Source organism: Phaseolus vulgaris, chromosome 9 (genome assembly GCF_000499845.2).
Source record: "Phaseolus vulgaris cultivar G19833 chromosome 9, P. vulgaris v2.0, whole genome shotgun sequence".
In the NCBI taxonomy this organism is placed as follows: Eukaryota; Viridiplantae; Streptophyta; class Magnoliopsida; order Fabales; family Fabaceae; genus Phaseolus; species Phaseolus vulgaris.
The window spans coordinates 33,553,060-33,571,955 of record NC_023751.2 but is presented as its reverse complement, the minus strand read 5'-3'; the positions used below and the strand labels follow the sequence as shown (position 1 = coordinate 33,571,955).

Sequence of the window (18,896 nt, the reverse complement as noted above, 5' to 3'; positions counted from 1 at the left end):
ATGTTCTACCTTTGCCTTCTGACATGTTAAACATGTAGCAACATATAGAGCTATTTCTTTCTTCATGCCTGACCACCAAAATGACTCCTTCAAATCTTGGTACATCTTATTCATACCGGGATGTAGACTAAGATAACTCTTGTGACCCTCTTCTAGGATCATTCTCTTCAGTTCTTCATTTGCAGGTATGCAAATTCTGCCATTAAATCTTAAGATTTCATCCTCTAACTGCTTTTCCTTTATCATTCCAAGAAAATCATTAGTTATAGTTAACTTACTACAACTAATATGATCAACATGAAATTTCACTCCTAAATCTAGATCTCTGAATTGCTCAATCAACTTTTGTTCTTCAATCATCATGGTTGACACCTGTACTGACTTTCTACTCAAAGCATTTGCAACTACATTAGCCTTCCCTGGATGATACATCAGTTGGAAATCATAATCCTTCAAAAACTCCATCCATCTTCTTTGTCTCATATTCAACTCTTTTTGATCAAACAAGTATTTCAAACTTTTATGGTCACTAAACACCTGAAATTGAGCTCCATATAAATAATGCCTCCAAATCTTCAAAGCAAACACCACAGCTGCCAACTCTAAGTCATGAGTTGGATAGTTTCTCTCATGAACTTTGAGTTGCCTTGAAGCATATGCAACTGGTCTTTTCTCTTGCATCAAGACACAACCCAAACCCTGATGTGAAGCATCACAGTAAACTTCAAAAGGTTTTCCTGTATCAGGAATCACTAACACCGGAGCACTAGTTAACCTTTTCCTCAGCTCTATGAAACTCTCCTCACATCTGTCAGTCCAAGCAAAAGGTTGATCTTTGCGGGTTAGTTGAGTCAAAGGAGCTACTACCCTGGAAAAATCTTCAACTTGCTTCTTTAGTTCAATCAACTCAGCTGGAGCCATTCTGTAAGGTGCCATTGACACTGGCCCAGCTTCAGGTACCAAATCAATAGAGAATTCCAGGTATTTCTTCTGGAAATACATCCATGAAATCCTTCACCACATGTATACTACTCATTTCTTCTTCATGCTTAACTTCCATCTGAGTTAAGATTACAAAACACTTTGATCCTTCTTTCAATTCTGACCACACCTGCTGAGCAGACATCACATATGACTTCTTGGAATCTGAAAACACTATTTTCTGTTGACCACAATCTATGAGAATGTGATTGGCTGATAGCCAATCCATCCCTAAGATAACATCTAAGTCTTGAAGAGGTAGACAGATCAAATTTATTTTGAACCTGCGTCCTTCTACTATTACTGGACATTCAGAGCAAACTGTAGAGGTCAAAACTTTTCCTGATGTTGGTGTAGAGACCAACAATTCAAACGACAACTCCTTTACTAGAAGACCCAACTCCGCTACACATAAACTCGACACAAAAGAGTGTGTCGCTCCAGAATCAAATAAAACTTTCACATATCTACCAGCTATATAACATACACCTTGTACCAAGTTACCTGGCTGAGATGCTTCAGCTCCTGACATAGCAAACACCCTTCCAGAGAGAAGGAGAGGAAAGGAAAAGGGTACAAAAATAAACTTACTCTATCAGATATTTTGATCGGGCAGTCTTGTAGTCTTGGCTGCCAGGAGTCTAATGGCGTACTCTGATCGTCAAACAGATGAACGAGGAAGTCAGAATCTTAGAGAGAAGGGAGAGAAAGGAAAAGGGAAACTTTTAGAGAGATGGTGGTTATTTTAAAATGAAACCTGGATAACTGAATTTTCTATTTATATGTCATTTTTATTTTAATAATAAAATATTCAGGTATCATTTAAAATATATCACTTCTACTCTAAGGTTATTTTCTAGATCCTTACATTGAGTTTTAATGAGAAAGATGGGATAATAATTTTATTGGAAGAAGATTCTTTGATGCTCTAATAAAAAAAAGTCTGTCTTATATACGAGTGATAAATTAAATAATAAGTATAGTTAAGATGAGTACTAAGTTGTATTTATAGGTTTTTGGATTCACTAAAATATCCAATTAATAAAATAAATAGATTAGGAAAAATAAATTAATAAGATAATGCTTAAATAATAAAAAACTAATAAATATTTAAAAAAAAATTAAAATACATATAAATATAAAAATTAAAATATTATAAATTTTTAAAAGAAACTTGCTTACCAAACATTAATAATAAAATCACATAATCTTTGCTCCTAATAAAATAAAGTTAAGAAAATTAACTGAGATGGCTACGAAACATTAAATTTTATTAATAGTTTGATGGGATTGGAGAGGTTAATATTCCATTTATTAACACTTTTTTCCAAAGGAAAATGTGATAATATGACAGTATAAAAATGTATTCTTTTTATAACTCATTTTAATAATATATATTATATTATAAAATAATCACTTGATAACTACTAATTTTTATACACTTATACAATAATTTTTTCTTTTAATAATAAAATATTAAACTATAAGGATGATAAAATAATTATTATTAAAAAAAACTTAATATAAGCATATTATAAAGAAAATTGCAAAGTGTTTGTAAAGAAATAATAAATTATAAATATATTATAATTCTTTAATATTTTAAGTTAAAATATAAAAAATATTAATATTTTAAATTTTTAATGGGTATATTTCTTTTAGGTATAAAAATATCACCCCTCTTCTTCAATGCTAATAATAAAATACAGTATTAAACTTTTATCGTTAAGCCAATTTGCATTTTCGAGACAGTTTCTATAGTTTCATGATGATACGGTGACAAAATACAATAACTTCACAATTTAATATACTAATATTTTAATTACATTTTTTTTATATATTTTAATATAAAGTACTAATATATTATTGGATTATTAAAATCTTTTGCAAAGTGAATGCTTTTTGCTTTACATAAATGATATGTAACATATCTTCTCTCTAAATTTATTGAATTATTTGTATTTCTTCAAAAAATGTCGTGGTGATCCACTTTTGTCCATTGTTACAATTAGTTTAGCTTATAAATAAGAATGTTAACTAATATTTAATTTTAGGAGTTTGTATTTTAAGCACGATTAATAATAAAAGAGAATGGCTGATAAATAAATTACTGATTATTCTTCATAATAATATGTATTAACTTAGTTTTAAAAAACATAAGCATTTTGAACAGGTAAATTTTTAAAAATTGTTTATTTTAGAATGAGTTAGATTTGTGTTGAATCAAAGTTATCGGTTTGATATTAATGAATAAAAATAAATAAAAGCATTTGATAGTGATGGAAAAATTGATCATAAATATAAATTAGTTCAGTGTTTGCACTTGAAAGTATATTCATGATTGATGATGAAAAGAAAGGGTTTAAGCGTACAAGCCCAAATGAGCAGGTACACCAGTACCATTGATCCATGCCCCTTGCAAGAAAGCCTCTACAGTGTACCTAGTAGCCTCATCCGTGTCAATCACTTTGCGGTTAGGCCAATTCACCCTAGCATTGGTGTTGGAACCTGCTCCATTGTTGTTGAACTCACCATAGTACAGTGTGTTCAGTGCAAAGTCACCTTCCCAAGGAAGCCACCCATCGGGGTGAATCAAGTCCTGGATTTCAGTCTCCATGATGATGGTTCTTGAGTACTCCTTCCATGGCCTTCCGAGGTAGTTCCTCACACCGGCCTTCACTGGGACCAAGTCATCAGCAGCTTTGATCACACACTTCTGCAGAACGAACCCAGTGTCCTCTTGCTTGTCGAGTCTCCCTTGTGCAGTCACAATGTTCTGCTGGTTGTCAAGGGGCTTTTTCACCAAAATGGTGCAGTTTTGAAACACTGCTGATGCGTCCCCGAAGATGAAGTCGATGGTGCCGGTGATTGTGCAGTCGCGGTAGAACTGTCTGTGGGTTTGGGCGTAGAGAGTGTCTTGGTAACCGTCAAACACACAGTTCAAAAAGATTGCTTGATCGGCTTGCACTCTTGCAGCCACTGCTTGATGCTTCTCTGCTCCAGCAGTGTTTCTATATTGCATTTCTCTGCCCAAGAATCCATCTCCAAGTACCACAAATGATGCAGTTTGGAAAGTTCTGACTCCATCCACGAAGTTTTTGTTGCCAGTGATGATACTTTTGTCACCTCCGTCACCGTACATGGTTAGGTTTGCCAATTTCTTTGTCACTGTCACGGTCTCATCGTAAACTCCGGCTTTAACATAAACCACGTACCTGCCATGCATTAAAAGTAAATGCTTTGCATGAGCATCCATAGATAACAGATATTTCCTTAAAATAATCGAAAAAGAGAAAAGATTGTTACCTTCCCTCGTACGGTGCTTGGATTGCAGCCAAGGCTTCAGAGATGGTTTTGAAGTCTCCGCTACCATCTTGTGCGACGGTAACATTGGGTGTGGGTTTCTCATCTGATCCTACGAAGTCAGAAGGGCCAGCCCAAGCAGGAACCGGGGTAGCCCATGCTGGAAGTGGACCATCCAAAGGAGGAAGGACCGGAGCTGCACGAGGAGCGGAACCAGGAGCAAGAGCAGAACCTACAGCCGCAACAGGAGCAGAAGCAGAAGCGGAAGCAGAAGGAGAAGTAGCAGGAGTAGAAGGAGAAGCAGGGGCAGGTGCATCACCATTGTCGATTTCCCATGGAAGGTGAATGTCCCCAGCTCCTTGGAAGATCGAAAAGAAGGAAGAAAACTGCGAGACAACGGCAAGACAATTGCTCACAAGCTCCCTTGACTCGGTGAACATTGTGGTGAGTTCGTCCTTCATTTTTCCTTCGGGAAACCCGTCGATGCATGTTTGCTGGTAATTCATAACCGCGCTGAGCCAGTTGTTGAGTTCAGCAGCTTTGGCGGAGAGTGTTTTGGGATCGCTTTCACCGACCTCCTCGATCGAACGTTTCAGCTCATCATTGGCGTCCTCGAACATCTCCCTGCAATCGCTGTACGCGCCTTTCTCGTCTGCCGACGCGAAGTTCAGTTTCGATGTGGCGTTGAAGGCTTTGTTCACCTCGTTCTCGGCCACGATCATGGATATCATGATCAGGTCCTTGGGCTCCGCCAGCTTCGGGTCCTTCTTCAGAGCCTCGCCGAGGGTTTTCTGGCATTTTTCCTTGTACTCCGCTGAGCTGCAGATCATTTCCACCAGCCTCGAGTTTCTGTCCACGTGAGGCGTCGCCGAGGCTTCTGACATTGGGGTTTGGGTTTTTGAGGGACCGGTTCTCTGCACCACCACGAATGTGGCGGCGCCAACCACGCATGCAAGAAGAACGGCGGAAACGACGCTGATGAGGATCTTCTTCCTCATCTTGAGTCTGTTCTCGTTTCTTCGCCGCTCAGTGATGAGTTCGAAATCCTGGAAGGCCATTGAGGTTGTTGAAAGGGTTTTTGGTGTCTAAGGCAGAGAGTGATTCTGCCCTAGACTCAAGAGACAGAGGATATGGCGAAAGGGAAAAGAGAACCGATCGGAGTTTACTGCTGCAAAGGAGCAGATTTATTGTTCGGCTCTCTTTCCCTCTGCTATACTTCATTAGCTTCGGGGGTATTTATACTCTTCCTCCATGCATGCACGTGTGGAACAGAGAATTTTCTGTTTCTATTTCCGAAAGTTTCTCATAGGGTTCAAAGATTAATGCGGTGATGAGTGGTACGAATTAGTCTCTTCTGTTGCCAACTTCTACGCTTTCGCAACACCTTTGAATGAACCAGGTTCCACCGTGGAGACTGCCAAAAATACAGCAACAAACATTGTAACAAGACAAGGAAAACTTGATACATTAACAACAAACAACACGTAGTAAAAGAAAATAAAACTATTGACATTTTCTTATATTTTACAATATTTGTAATTTTGTTCCTTGTTTTTTTTTCTGTAATTTTAGTCCTTTGACGCTTAATAATTCACAATTTTGGCTTTTAAATTTGTTTATATAATTTTGATCCGTTATAATATTCATAATTTGATCGATTTTCAATTTTAAAAATAAATTGAATTATTATCCAATTACATTTTATCGATACAAATAATTCAACATTCAAGAATTAAAAATGTGTAAAATTTTGACAAAAAAAATTACGGATGATTAAAATTATGGTAAAAAGAAAATTAGAAACCAAAATTTTAAATTTTATAAAATATAAGAATCAAAATTAAAATTAAGTCGAGATATTACAGGTACATGTGATGAGAAGAAAAAACACAATAAAAACTTATAATTGATTAAGTGTCAAGAAAAAGTTGCGATTTATAATTCATAATGTATAACAATTTTGTTAGTGTGGGCATCTTGAGAAGGCAGAGAATATGATACGTGGGATATGGAGAGGCTTTTTCTTCCTGCACTTCATATACTCTTCTCCCACCTTCATAAATTTTCATATTTCCAAAAATACTCCTCAATAATATTCTGGATTATGTAATCCGGATGTTTTTTTTTCAAATTTGTAATTAACTTTCAGATTACATAATCCGAAAGCCTTTTTTTAGATGCATGATTAGTTTCCGGATTATGTAATTTAGAAGGCTTTTTTAGCTTCTGGATTACATAATCCGAAAGTCTCTTTTCAAATGCGTGTCCGGATTACATAATCTGGAAACTACTTTGTGAAGTGATACAAGAAGGTTAAAAAGGTATTTTCATGTTGTATATAACGGTGACAGAAGAACCTATAGAGGTGCAGAAAGAAAAAAATGGGCCGAAAGTAAGTTCACTAGGAGGATTATACTACCCACACTTCCATACTAACTGTAAAAATAGTAAAATAGTCTTCCTCACTGCATCATGCCACCACAGTGTCTTCTTATTCACTGCTCCAACTCTGTTATACCTATGGCATGGACCCCGTTCTCCTTCCATACTGTTTCCAGAGATTACGTAGTCTAAAAAGGAGAAGTGGATGTTTATGTAATATTCCAAAAAGTATCTCGTTTCTTGTAAAGTTTATTTTGGTAAGTTTGTTCGAGAAAGCATTCCATATGTTCTCAAAAGCTTATTTTGGAAAGCTTACCACAAAATAATTATTCCAAAAACATGTAGTAATGATCATGTTAAAAATTATGGGATGCATTCAGTAATTATGGGGGTGTAGGAAGCAAAAGTCTATTTTGAGTGGGAGAGGACCTAATAAACTTTTGTATGGGACGAAACGCAACCAAGTCTAATATGGAGCCTAAGGCATGCCCCCTATGATGTATTCAACTGTGCAAATAAGAAATAAAGTGACCAACGAGAGTAGTCTAGAGTGTGGTGTGAGGAAGAATTTTGTTTTAGTTGGATTGCAAGCATCTATAATGGGATTTGGCAATGAAACCATCAAAGGGAACAACTATTGCTACAAAGCAATTAAGCAAATTTCGATAGTGGAAAATGCAATTGAAAAAATAAACCCTCTTCTAAATATAAGGAACGAGAAATAATAAGAGGACTATATTGGATTAGGATTCCTTAATTATATAATGAAACGTGAATAATGATTAAATAATATCCGGTAGACTCGTGATCATACGGCTGAGGGATAAAGACATGATCTTGATCGAGTTCTCTTTTAGGGTGTATCGTTTAGAATGGAATTATGTGAGTAGAGAGACAAAGAAATGAGAGGCTCGAAAATCCCTTTAGGGAATGAGTTTCGGCCGTGTGATGTTAGAATATGAGGGTGTCTCTTTAGTTGTCTGGTAATCTCTATTTATAATACACCTAAGGGAAACTTTAGGTTTTTTGACCATGATGGGGTTATTTTTTTTGGTTTTTACCAAAATGGGGTCCGTTTAAAAAAAATTACAAATTTAGACAAGTCGTGTCAATTCGGTACGACTTCATATGCAGAAGTCGTCCCAATTAGGCACGACTCCTGCCATGTCATACTAAAGTCGTGTCAATCTGGCATGACTTTTGCCCCGTCATACTGAAGTCGTGTCAACTTGGCACGACTTCTGCCCCGTCATATTGAAGTCGTGCCAACTTGGCACGACTTCTGCCACGTCATATTTTTTTTTTAATTTTATTGTTTATATATTGGGTAGTAAGTTATGTAATGTTAAAAATTAATTTGATACATAATTTTCTAAAAGTGTTAGTTTTAAGGAACAAAAAATTGGATAATCGTATATGGATCATGTTTAACGGTAATGTAATACAATAACTTGATTATTTGATTAATTAAAAAATGAAGAAAATTGTTATTGAATTTAGAAATAAATATATAATTGAAAATTTATTGTATTTGGAAAATAAATAGAGAATTATTGTTGTGAATTTGATACACTCTTTTAGAAAATTATGTATCAAATTAATTTTTAACATTACATAACTTACTACCCACTATATAAACAATAAAATTAAAAAATAAAATAAAAATTATGACATGGCAGAAGTCGTGCCAAGTTGGCACGACTTCTGTATGACAGGGCAGAAGTCGTGCCAAGTTGGCACGACTTCAATATGACAGGGTAGAAGTCGTGTCAAGTTGGCACAACTTTAGTATGACATGGCAGAAGTCGTGCCTAAATTTGTAATATTTTTTAAACGGACTTCATTTTGGTAAAAACAAAAAAAATAACTCTATCATGGTCAAAAAACCGAAACTTTATGGTAAGAATAATTACGTCCATCAAGTAATTATCAATAATATAATAGGATAAATATGGTAATTGATCCATTAATAAGATAAATAATCGTGAGGTGTCACATAATATTCTTCCAGACTATTCTAGCAAAAGATGGTGGTAGTGTAACTTTAAGAGACAAGCTTTCAAGACAATGAAGCATTTCCAATGTCAATGGAAAAAAAAAAAAAAAAATTGAGGTTAGCATTACACTACCTTAGCAACTATATTTCTAAGGAGGGATTGAAAATTGTAATAAGATTTTTTTTTTTTACCTAAAAGTGGTTAAATAGGTAATTAAACTTTGAAATATGGGGAGCTCTCTTAAACATTTCATGGTATATCTTAAAGACCATCAACCTTATACAATCTTGTTTTTTCCTCTAGTTTTGATAAAATTCATCGGAGTAAGGCATGCTAAGTCATGTCATATATAAAAATATTGATTGAAGAAGAGATTTGCAATTATTGTGTTTTGAACATGTAGTTCACTTGAGACATTTGTTTTCTAAAACACTAGTTTTACATAAAGAATTGAAAACACCATGAATTCAAAAGAAAGGTCGTACGTAACAAGTATATAATTTCCGTTGTTATCCTTGATTTACGTTTTGATGAAATTTGGATTGTTTGAGCCATAACTCCCATCATTCTTGCCTTAATTATCTTCTTAGCTTACCATCCAAACCATAAAGGTCTTGTTTTCTCCATTGGCATATTCACTTTCCATATTTTCCACACAAAAAAACAAGTCTTTTTGGAGTGTACTTGAAATTATATCTATGATTGACACAACACTAGCTAATTAGCTTAACTTTCCTTTTACGAAGACTATGATTGATTCTTCTATGCAATCTGATTAATGACATATATAAAGAATAAATATAAACTGGATTAATAAGATATAGAGAACATCAAATATATATTAACTTCATGCAATTTTTACAAGTTAAATTATTTTCCTATAATATTTAGAATTACTACACGTATATCATTTTTCAAATCTGAAAGAAAAATAAATTTATTTTCATAATAATACTTTATAAAAAAATTAAATTTTCCTATTCACATTCTGAAATATTATTACTTTACTAAAAATAAAATTATTAAATATAAATCAAATTTAGAGACTAAAAATAATTATTCACTATATTAACTAAATTATATACTAATTCAGAGATCGAAAAATTATTCATATTTAAAGTGGTTTCTATTATTAATAAAAATTTATAAAATGATTTTTAAATTTGTATTTAAATTAGTTACCTAAGTTTTGATGACTAATATTTTAGATTCTAAATTAGTTTTTAAAAGACTAATAGAGACTAATTTAGAATATAAAGAAGTAAATAGTTAAAACCTTGATAGCTAATGATTAGATACCAATTTAAAAATTATTTTATAAATTTTTATTAATAATAGAAACTACTTTAGATACTAATATTTTTTTTAGTTTATAGAATAGTCTCTAATTTAATCAATTAGTAACTAATTATTTTAATTTCCAAAATTAGTTTTTATTTAATGATTTTTTTAGTGCTTCTTATATTTTAAGTCATAATGAAATTGTAGAATATTATCCACACATTTAAGTTTTTTTTCTTTGTTAAAATTTATCAACTCCTTTTGTTTTCATATATAACTCTTGTCTTAAAAATTATAGAAGGCCTTTCGAAATGCAAAACTTGATAATTTTATAATTATTCATAAAAATAGAAAATAAGTATTAATTTAGTAAAGTTCATTCTTATTGTATTCACTATGTTTGTTTATAATATATTAGATGTATTAATTATTCTTAAAGTGTAAATCTATTAAAAAAATATAGTATTGTAACTAATTGTTATGAAAATCAATATTTATTGTTATTATCGTTCTATTTTATATAATTAATGGTAAAATATTTGACACTTGAAAAATATGAAAAAGAAAATTTCAAGGAAAATAAATTTAATATTTTTTCTTTATTATTATTAATATAATTTATACATATTAATATAATTAATAATAATAATAATAAAATAAATTATATTCATATTATTAATATTATAACTAATATTATTATTAATATTATAATTAATATCATAATTAATATTATAATTAATATCATAATTAATATTATAATTCATATTATAATTAATATTATAATTAATATTATTGTTAATATTATAATTAATATAATTATTAATATTATAATTAATATTTTTATTAATATTATAATTAATATTATTATTAATATTATAATTAATATTATAATTAATATTATAATTAATATTATTATTAATATTATAATTAATACTATTATTAATATTATTATTAATATTATAATTAATATTATTATTAATATTATAATTAATATTATTATTAATATATTATTAATATTATTATTAATATATTATTAATATTATTATTAATATATTATTAATATTATTATTAATATTATTATAAATATTATTAATATTATTATTAATATTATTATAAATACTATTAATATTATTATAAATATTATTAATATTATTATAAATATTATTATAAATATTATTAATATTATTATAAATATTATTAATATTATTATAAATATTATTATAAATATTATTAATATTATATTTATGTTATTAATATTATATTCATATTATTAATACTGTTAATATTTTTAATATTGTTAATATTGTTAATATTTTTAATATTTTTAATATTTTTAATATTTTTAATATTTTTAATATTTTTAATATTTTTAATATTTTTAATATTTTTAATATTTTTAATATTTTTAATATTTTTAATATTTTTAATATTTTTAATATTTTTAATATTTTTAATATTTTTAATATTATTAATAATAGTAATATAATAAAAATCATAATAATACTAAAGAATTTGTTTGGTGTAGTGGTTAAATTTTTTCTGGTTATTTTAATTCCTGCTTCATGGTACCAAAAATTATATACGGATATAATCTGTACGTAAGTATATACGGAAAAATTCATATGCAATACCTGTTTACATACGAATTTAAATCCGTATATAATGTTAATTTTACATCTCTCTTTTTTTTTATACACAATAACAATAAATAATTTTCATTAAATTCTTAAGAATAAATTAAGTCTAATAGTATATATATGGACTAATTTTCATTAAATGCATACCCAATCAAATATGTCAACTGATTTTTATACAAAAAATAATATAATAATTTTTATCCATTAGAGTTCAATTTTTCTTTCTTTTTGTAGATGCAACCCAATGCTGGATTAAGATCTTCCTTCAATCAAAGCCTACACAAGACACATTTAGAACTTTACTAATATAAATTGTAGTTAATTATTCTCCACTTTCTTGGAATTGAAGTGTTATCCGTATATGGAAATTAAATTCAGTGGTAGTAGTAAGGAGTGTAATTAAGAAATATAGACTAGAGTTGAGTGATGAGCAAGGAAATCAATTAAGAAATATAAATTTGTCTAAAAATTTAAATATTTATCGAATGAACTATAATTCATTTTACTTTTTACTTAAAAATTTAAGATACCACCTTGCCTTCATCACTTGCTTAAACAAAAATTTTCCAACACCTCATGAGTAAGCTAGTCTAAGAGGAAGAGTTTAATTGCTCTCTTCACTCATTCTACACAAAAATTTTCCAACACCTCATGAGTAAGCTAGTCTAAGAGGAAGAGTTTAATTGCTCTCTTCACTCATTCTACACAACCTTTTTTTTGAAGCAGAGAAATGCTATTTTTTTTATCAGCAATGATATATATATATATATATATATATATATAATGGGTGAATCAACCCTTATACAATAAATACATAATTCAACGTCTAATAGTATCCTCCAAACCAAACAGGCAAAAGCACAATCCACTCTAAGAACCTAAAAAACATCAAATAACCAAACATATACATTCCAAAGGTTCCAAACACTAACTGGAAAAGGAAACCAAAGCAGTGCGAGATTTTGCAGAAATCTAAGATCAAACATTTGCTTGCATCAGGGTACAATCTTAAGACGCGTCAGTCACACCCCTACTGAAAATAATAGAATTTCTGTGATTCCATATTTCCCCCACAACCCCACAAGAGAAATGATACTTTGACAACCATCAAAGTTTATACAATTTTTGATATAATAAATTTAGATATAAATATATATAATAGAAAATAAATTTATAATTAAATAATATAAAAAAATATTAAAAATAGGGTTGTAAACATATTATTACCTTTTAAGTGCATCAGGAGTCTATGTTAAAAGCATAACATTTTGTTTATAAGACACAAGTCTACATTTAGATATTTTTCGTAAAAGTGACTCATAATTAGATGAAATTGTTTTATTTCACTCATTTTTAAATGTGATGTAAACTTTGGAAAATTATTTAATATTAAAAGGGAGAGTGTGTAGAGAAAAGATTATTCTCCATATTTTAATAACCAGTATTTAAGGAGGTAAAATACTGAACATCTTCACCACTGCTTTCTTTCCATTACTTATACCCTTATTTTATTCATGGCTGATTCATCTCATAAACTCTTCTTCCTTCTGTCTGCAATCTTCTTCTCACATACTTGTGTCCAATCATCCAATGCTTCCGTAACAAATCAAGTTGATGTCTCTTTCATAAGATCTTTGTGCACAACGACCCCATTCCCAGACGATTGTTTAAGGTCATTGAATGTATCCATCTCAATAGGAACATCTCCAAATCCAAAGATAAACAACTGCCTCATTCACTCCCTCCAAACAGCAAGATCTGAAACCATAAAGCTCATAAATCTCTTCAACAATGTTGGACACCCAAGCATCATAGAGAAGCAAAGAGGAGCAGTTCGAGACTGCCAAGAACTCCATCAATCCTCATTGGCTTCTTTGGAAGGATCCATATCAGGGATCCGTTCCTACAACCTGGACATAACTGATGTAGCAATCTACCTCAGTGCAGCCCTCACCAACAAGAACACATGTCTAGAAGGCCTAGATTCTGCTACTGGCACCATGAAGCCAGTTCTGGTGAAATCTGTGGTCAACACTTACAAGCATGTCAGTAACTCTCTCGCAATTCTCTCTAACCCAGAGATGGGGACTCCTGAAAACAACCCTTTGAAGGGTGACCCAAAGTGGCTACCAAGCAGTGACCAAAGTTTCTTTCATTACTTATATGGGCTAGAATATGACCCAGATGAAGTGCTAGTAGTGGCTTCAGATGGAACAGGGTATTTTAGCAGCATCACTGAAGCCATCAACTTTGCTCCAAATAACAGCATGGGTAGGATAGTGATCTATGTGAAAGAAGGGACTTATGAGGAAAACGTGGAAATCCCAAGCTATAAGACCAACATTGTGATGATTGGCGATGGAAGCGATGTCACTGTCATAACTGGTAACAGAAGCGTAGGTGATGGCTACACCACTTTCGGATCTGCAACTCTTGGTGAAAACTTGGTACCCCTTCCTGATTTTTGTGAATTAATTATCTCTCATGCACTTACATAATGTTCTCTGTGTGTTCAGCGGTCTCTGGTAAAGGTTTTCTTGCACGTGATATTGCAATTGAGAACAGTGCAGGGCCAGAGAAGTACCAAGCAGTGGCTTTGAGGGTAAGTGCAGACTTAACTGCTTTTTACAGGTGTGCAATTTATGGTTACCAAGACACTTTATATGTTCACTCCTCTAGACAATTCTATAGAGAGTGTGACATTCATGGGACCATAGATTTCATATTTGGAAATGCAGTAGTTGTTCTACAAGAATGTAACATTATATCCAGAAAACCATTGCATGGCCAAGCCACTGTGATCACTGCACAGTCCAGAGATGACCCACTTGAGCCAACTGGCATCGTAATCCAACGATGCAACATCAAAGCTTCCTTCGATAACTGCAGTGTTAAGAGCTACCTTGGGAGGCCATGGAAGCCCTTTTCTCGCACAGTTTACCTTGACTCCTTCATTGATGACTTCATTGACCCAAAGGGTTGGACAGAGTGGAATAATGATAAGAAAGGATTGGACACCTTGTATTACGGAGAGTACGAGAATTATGGACCTGGTTCCAGCACAGACAATCGTGTAAAATGGTCTGGGTACCATGTAATGGACGATGATGATGCCTACAATTTCACACTTTCAAACTTCATTCATGATGTTTACTGGCTTGTGTCTACTTATTTTCCTTTTGATTTATGGATCTGATCACAAAATAGCTTTAGTTTGGTGATTGTTATGCTACTTGAAATTCTCACTCTCCTCTGGCTTAAGGTAGGTTCATATCAGACCTAATTATTCTTAAAATACCGTTGAATATATATGAAACACTTATCTTATAATGTTCCATGTTGAGTAACCAATTTCTTTTCTGAAACAGTCGTGTATTCATAATCAATATTACAATCACTACTTATTAGATTTTGTAACCGTATAACAACAATATTTTATAAAAGTATTACTGTAACATAATTTAAAAAAATATAATGATATTCTAAATAAGTCCACATAAATGCTCTGCACGGGTGAGTTTTATAATATAGTTTTTCTTGTATATAAATTTATAAGACTTTTCCAAAATCAATTAAAATAAGACTATCTTTATGTATAAGTATTTCTTTCTCAAAAACTTAGCAATATTACATAAGATTTGTCTAATTATGATATCGAACTTAGTATATGCTATTGTTTTTTTTTTATCAGCAACCAATAGTATATGCTATTGTATTCTTAAATAAATTAAATGTCTATTCTATGATTATTTATGAGAGTAAGCATTTCAAATTTGCCATAATATAATTGATTATTACTTGAAATAATCGATTATTTGCCAGATTCATTTTAATTTACTCAAAATTGTCTCAAAAATTGATTAGTATTTAACATTTACCTTACATCTAACATTTATATCAAATTAAAAGTACAATGATAAACAAATGCAATTATATATATCACACCATGACAGTTAACATAAACATTTAAATTAAATTTTAATAACCATTATTTATAACCTTAAGTATTTTAAATACTTATATTTATTTTATATTAACCCTATTTAAAAATAATTACAAATTATAATCATTATTAATTGAGTTTTATATCATGTTTTAATATTACTTATAAATTCAAAAACGTTTTATAATATTAAAGATAATTCTAATATTTTTAAACTTCATATATTTTGTAATTATTAAAAATACATCAAATATCATTTTTAATAATATTTATATATTATTATATTATATTGATAAATTTTACTATTTAAAAAAAATTAATTAAACATATTTAATTTTCAAAATTTATATTTATTTTACTATATTAAATTTATTAAACAATAAAATAATTAAAAATATTTAATAGAAGTCGGCTCAGTAATGTTGTAAATAAATTGGAGGTGAGTTGATTGGAGAAGTTTAGTAACAATTTTGTTTTTAAATTTTGATTATGTTTATCCTAAATTCTTTATTTTTAATGGAGATTATATTTAATATTATTGGCAGTTTTAACCTCGTTAAGTACTTTATTTGCGGTTTATTTTTTTAATAATTACCGGCGGTTTTTACTAATCCCTGGAAAGACAATTATTTCTTGGTGGTTTTGAAACCCCCTTTATTCTCGATGGTTTCGAAACCCCCGTTATTCCCGACAATTTAAAAAATCTCTGTTATTCTCGACGGTTTAAAAAAACCTCATTATTCGCGACGATTTCAAAACCTCTATTACTCCTAACAATTTTGAAACTCATTACTTCCTGTGATTTCTAAACCTTGTTACTTTTAGTTTAATTGCCCCATTAATTTTATTTGTTATTTTTTTAATTGGTTGTACTTTATACATAGAAACCTAGTTTAGGAAACAAAATCAATGAAATTATTTAAATTACACACTCATATAATAATATAATATATTATAAATATTTTAAATCGTTTTTTTAAACAGTAACTATTTTTCTATTATATAGGATCGGTTACCTCATTAATCATCATCATTCGCGGAAAGTGAGAGTTACATGTTTTAATTAAATTGATAACTTATTTTAGTGAATTTAAAGCATATATAATTTTATCTCATGAGTGGATAGAAAGATTCTTAGGAATGTAAAAATTGTGGTGTAGAGGGATAGAAAATAGTTTGGAAGATTCTAAAGCGTTACAAAGAAAAGAAATTAAACAAGAAATCTCTTTTACAACTTTGACCTCACTGCAACATGTGAAAACCTAACAATTTCATACAACGCAGGGAGGAAAGGAACTCCACAAAATATATGCACAAGTTGTGATTTTGTAAAAAGTAGGCTCGACGATCCACCATAGTAACATATATAAATAATTAATAAAGACAATTTACAAGCCACATCATGCTCAAATGTCAAAACCGAGCATATTAAACTGAGTTGCAAAAGCTTCATCCCGTGCTCGGGCTCAACAACTATTACAAGAAAAATTGGAATTACATACAGTCAAAATCCGTATTCAAAATCCGTATGTAAGACCCAAAATCCGTATATAAAACAGATTTACATACAGATTTTCCGTATGTAATGTAAAAAGTTTATTTTTTAATTTTTTCATATAATTTGAAATAAATAATAGTGGATATGTTAAGTAGTGGGTAAGTCAAGAATATTGGAAGGTTAATACTTGGATTATGTAACATTCAATTAATGTTTGTTGCAGTATTAATCCTAATGTTTTTGTTTTTTGTGATAATTTTTTAAGAGAAAAAGAAAAAAAAATCATTCAATTTCTAAAACAAAAATACAAAATGAATGCGGGCTGACCCGCAAACCTGCGGGCTGACCCGCAAACCTGCGGGCTAGCCCTTATGCGGGGCGGGACAAAAAATCTAACTCGCATTCACTTTACAAGGCAATCCAACCCAGTCCGCATTTTGCGGGCCAAGTGCGGGATGGACCTTTGCGGGACGGGCTGACCCGCTTTGCCATCCTAGTACTGGATCATATGATATAGTTTTTGTTAATTGTTACGGGTGTGGTTAGTAGTTGCAGGTAGTGTGCTTAGTAGTTGTTAGGATCTGATTAGTAGCTACTTGGTGTACTTACAATTAATAATATTATTTAAATTTAATATAAATTAATAGTAATTATATTTTATAAAATTATGAATATTCAACTTATTTAGTTGAATTTCACAATTAAAAATGTTTACTTGATAATTTTCCACCAAAAAAAGTGTTTACAGTTATGAAAAGTTCAAATTTTATTTTTAATGCAAACACACTTTTTTTTCTTCTGATAAATTCCTATTTTCTGACCAATTGACATAATTTGGATTTTGTTAAAGTGAATTCTAACACAATTTCAAAAATAATGTTTGATTATAAACAATTAAAATTCACAAATAAATAAATTATATTTTTTTTAAAATTATGTTTATATAAATATAATTTTGTGTATTATTTTTATGAAAGTTTTCAAAAATATTAATTCAATAGTATTAAAAATAATTTTGAAAATTTTAATTAACTCGAATATATACAAAAAAAAAAAAAATCTCTCATATTTTATTATTTATAAATTTTTATTTATAATAGTAAATTTGAAAATTTATATTTAAAACTTTTTAAGAAAATAAAAATTTCATTATAACATATCTCAATCCAAACACACTCACTCTCTTCACGCTTTCCTCTTAAATCCTCGTATATCCACTCTATACCCACACATCTCCTTCCCAATCCAAAAACCCTCAATCACTTCACGCTTTCCTCTTAAATCCTCGTATATCCACTCTATCCCCACACATTTCCTTCCCAATCCAAAAACCCTCAATCACCCTCAATCAGTATAATCAATATGAGACTCTTATATAAAGTGACCGGATAACTATGTGCTCAAAATCTTCAATGGTGTTAGTAATTATTTACAACACTGGCCTTAGCATTATCTTAAAATGTTAGACAAAATTGTTTTTCTCCCATATTTTTTAGCATTCATGAAAACATAATTAGTAGATAATGGGTCCTTTTCTTCCCATATTTTCAAAAGTTTGTTCAGTTTTTTTTTCTAAATGTGTTTACTAATTTCCAATTTGTAAAATAAACGCGTAATATTTTAAAAAATGATTAGTGCTTAATGAATAAATGTTGTCAGTTCCTCACAATCATCTCTCATTATTTTGTTATTTCTTTTGCATAAGCTTTGTCACATTCAATGTAATGGTATCCTGGTTAGAATAATTACATAATTATATTGGAACAAGACAAAAAAATTTGTAAAGAATGAAAATCATAAATAACCTTCTTACAATTATTCTCGAAATAACTTTTCCTTTTATCTCTGTATAATTTATTGTGTTAGACAAATAG

At 30.3% G+C, this 18,896-nt stretch overlaps 3 protein-coding genes across 3 annotated transcripts; 1 reads left to right on the top strand and 2 right to left on the bottom strand.

The window, feature by feature from the left end:
* Nucleotides 1-964: 964 nt before the first annotated feature.
* On the bottom strand, nt 965-1,513 carry LOC137822425 (uncharacterized). Its single transcript, XM_068627312.1, has one exon. The coding sequence runs from the start codon at nt 1,511-1,513 to the stop codon at nt 965-967; it is 549 nt and encodes a 182-aa protein (XP_068483413.1).
* Nucleotides 1,514-3,258: 1,745 nt separating this feature from the next.
* On the bottom strand, nt 3,259-5,496 carry LOC137822679 (putative pectinesterase/pectinesterase inhibitor 45). Its single transcript, XM_068627625.1, has 2 exons — nt 4,288-5,496; nt 3,259-4,196 (listed from the first exon to the last, which is right to left on the bottom strand). The coding sequence occupies exons 1-2, from the start codon at nt 5,340-5,342 to the stop codon at nt 3,344-3,346; spliced, it is 1,908 nt and encodes a 635-aa protein (XP_068483726.1). The 5' UTR covers nt 5,343-5,496; the 3' UTR covers nt 3,259-3,343.
* Nucleotides 5,497-13,095: 7,599 nt separating this feature from the next.
* LOC137821723 (probable pectinesterase/pectinesterase inhibitor 12) lies at nt 13,096-14,829 on the top strand. The gene is made up of 2 exons (XM_068626458.1): nt 13,096-14,017; nt 14,098-14,829. Exons 1-2 carry the CDS (start codon nt 13,096-13,098, stop codon nt 14,775-14,777), a joined length of 1,602 nt encoding a protein of 533 aa, XP_068482559.1. The 3' UTR covers nt 14,778-14,829.
* Nucleotides 14,830-18,896: the final 4,067 nt, after the last annotated feature.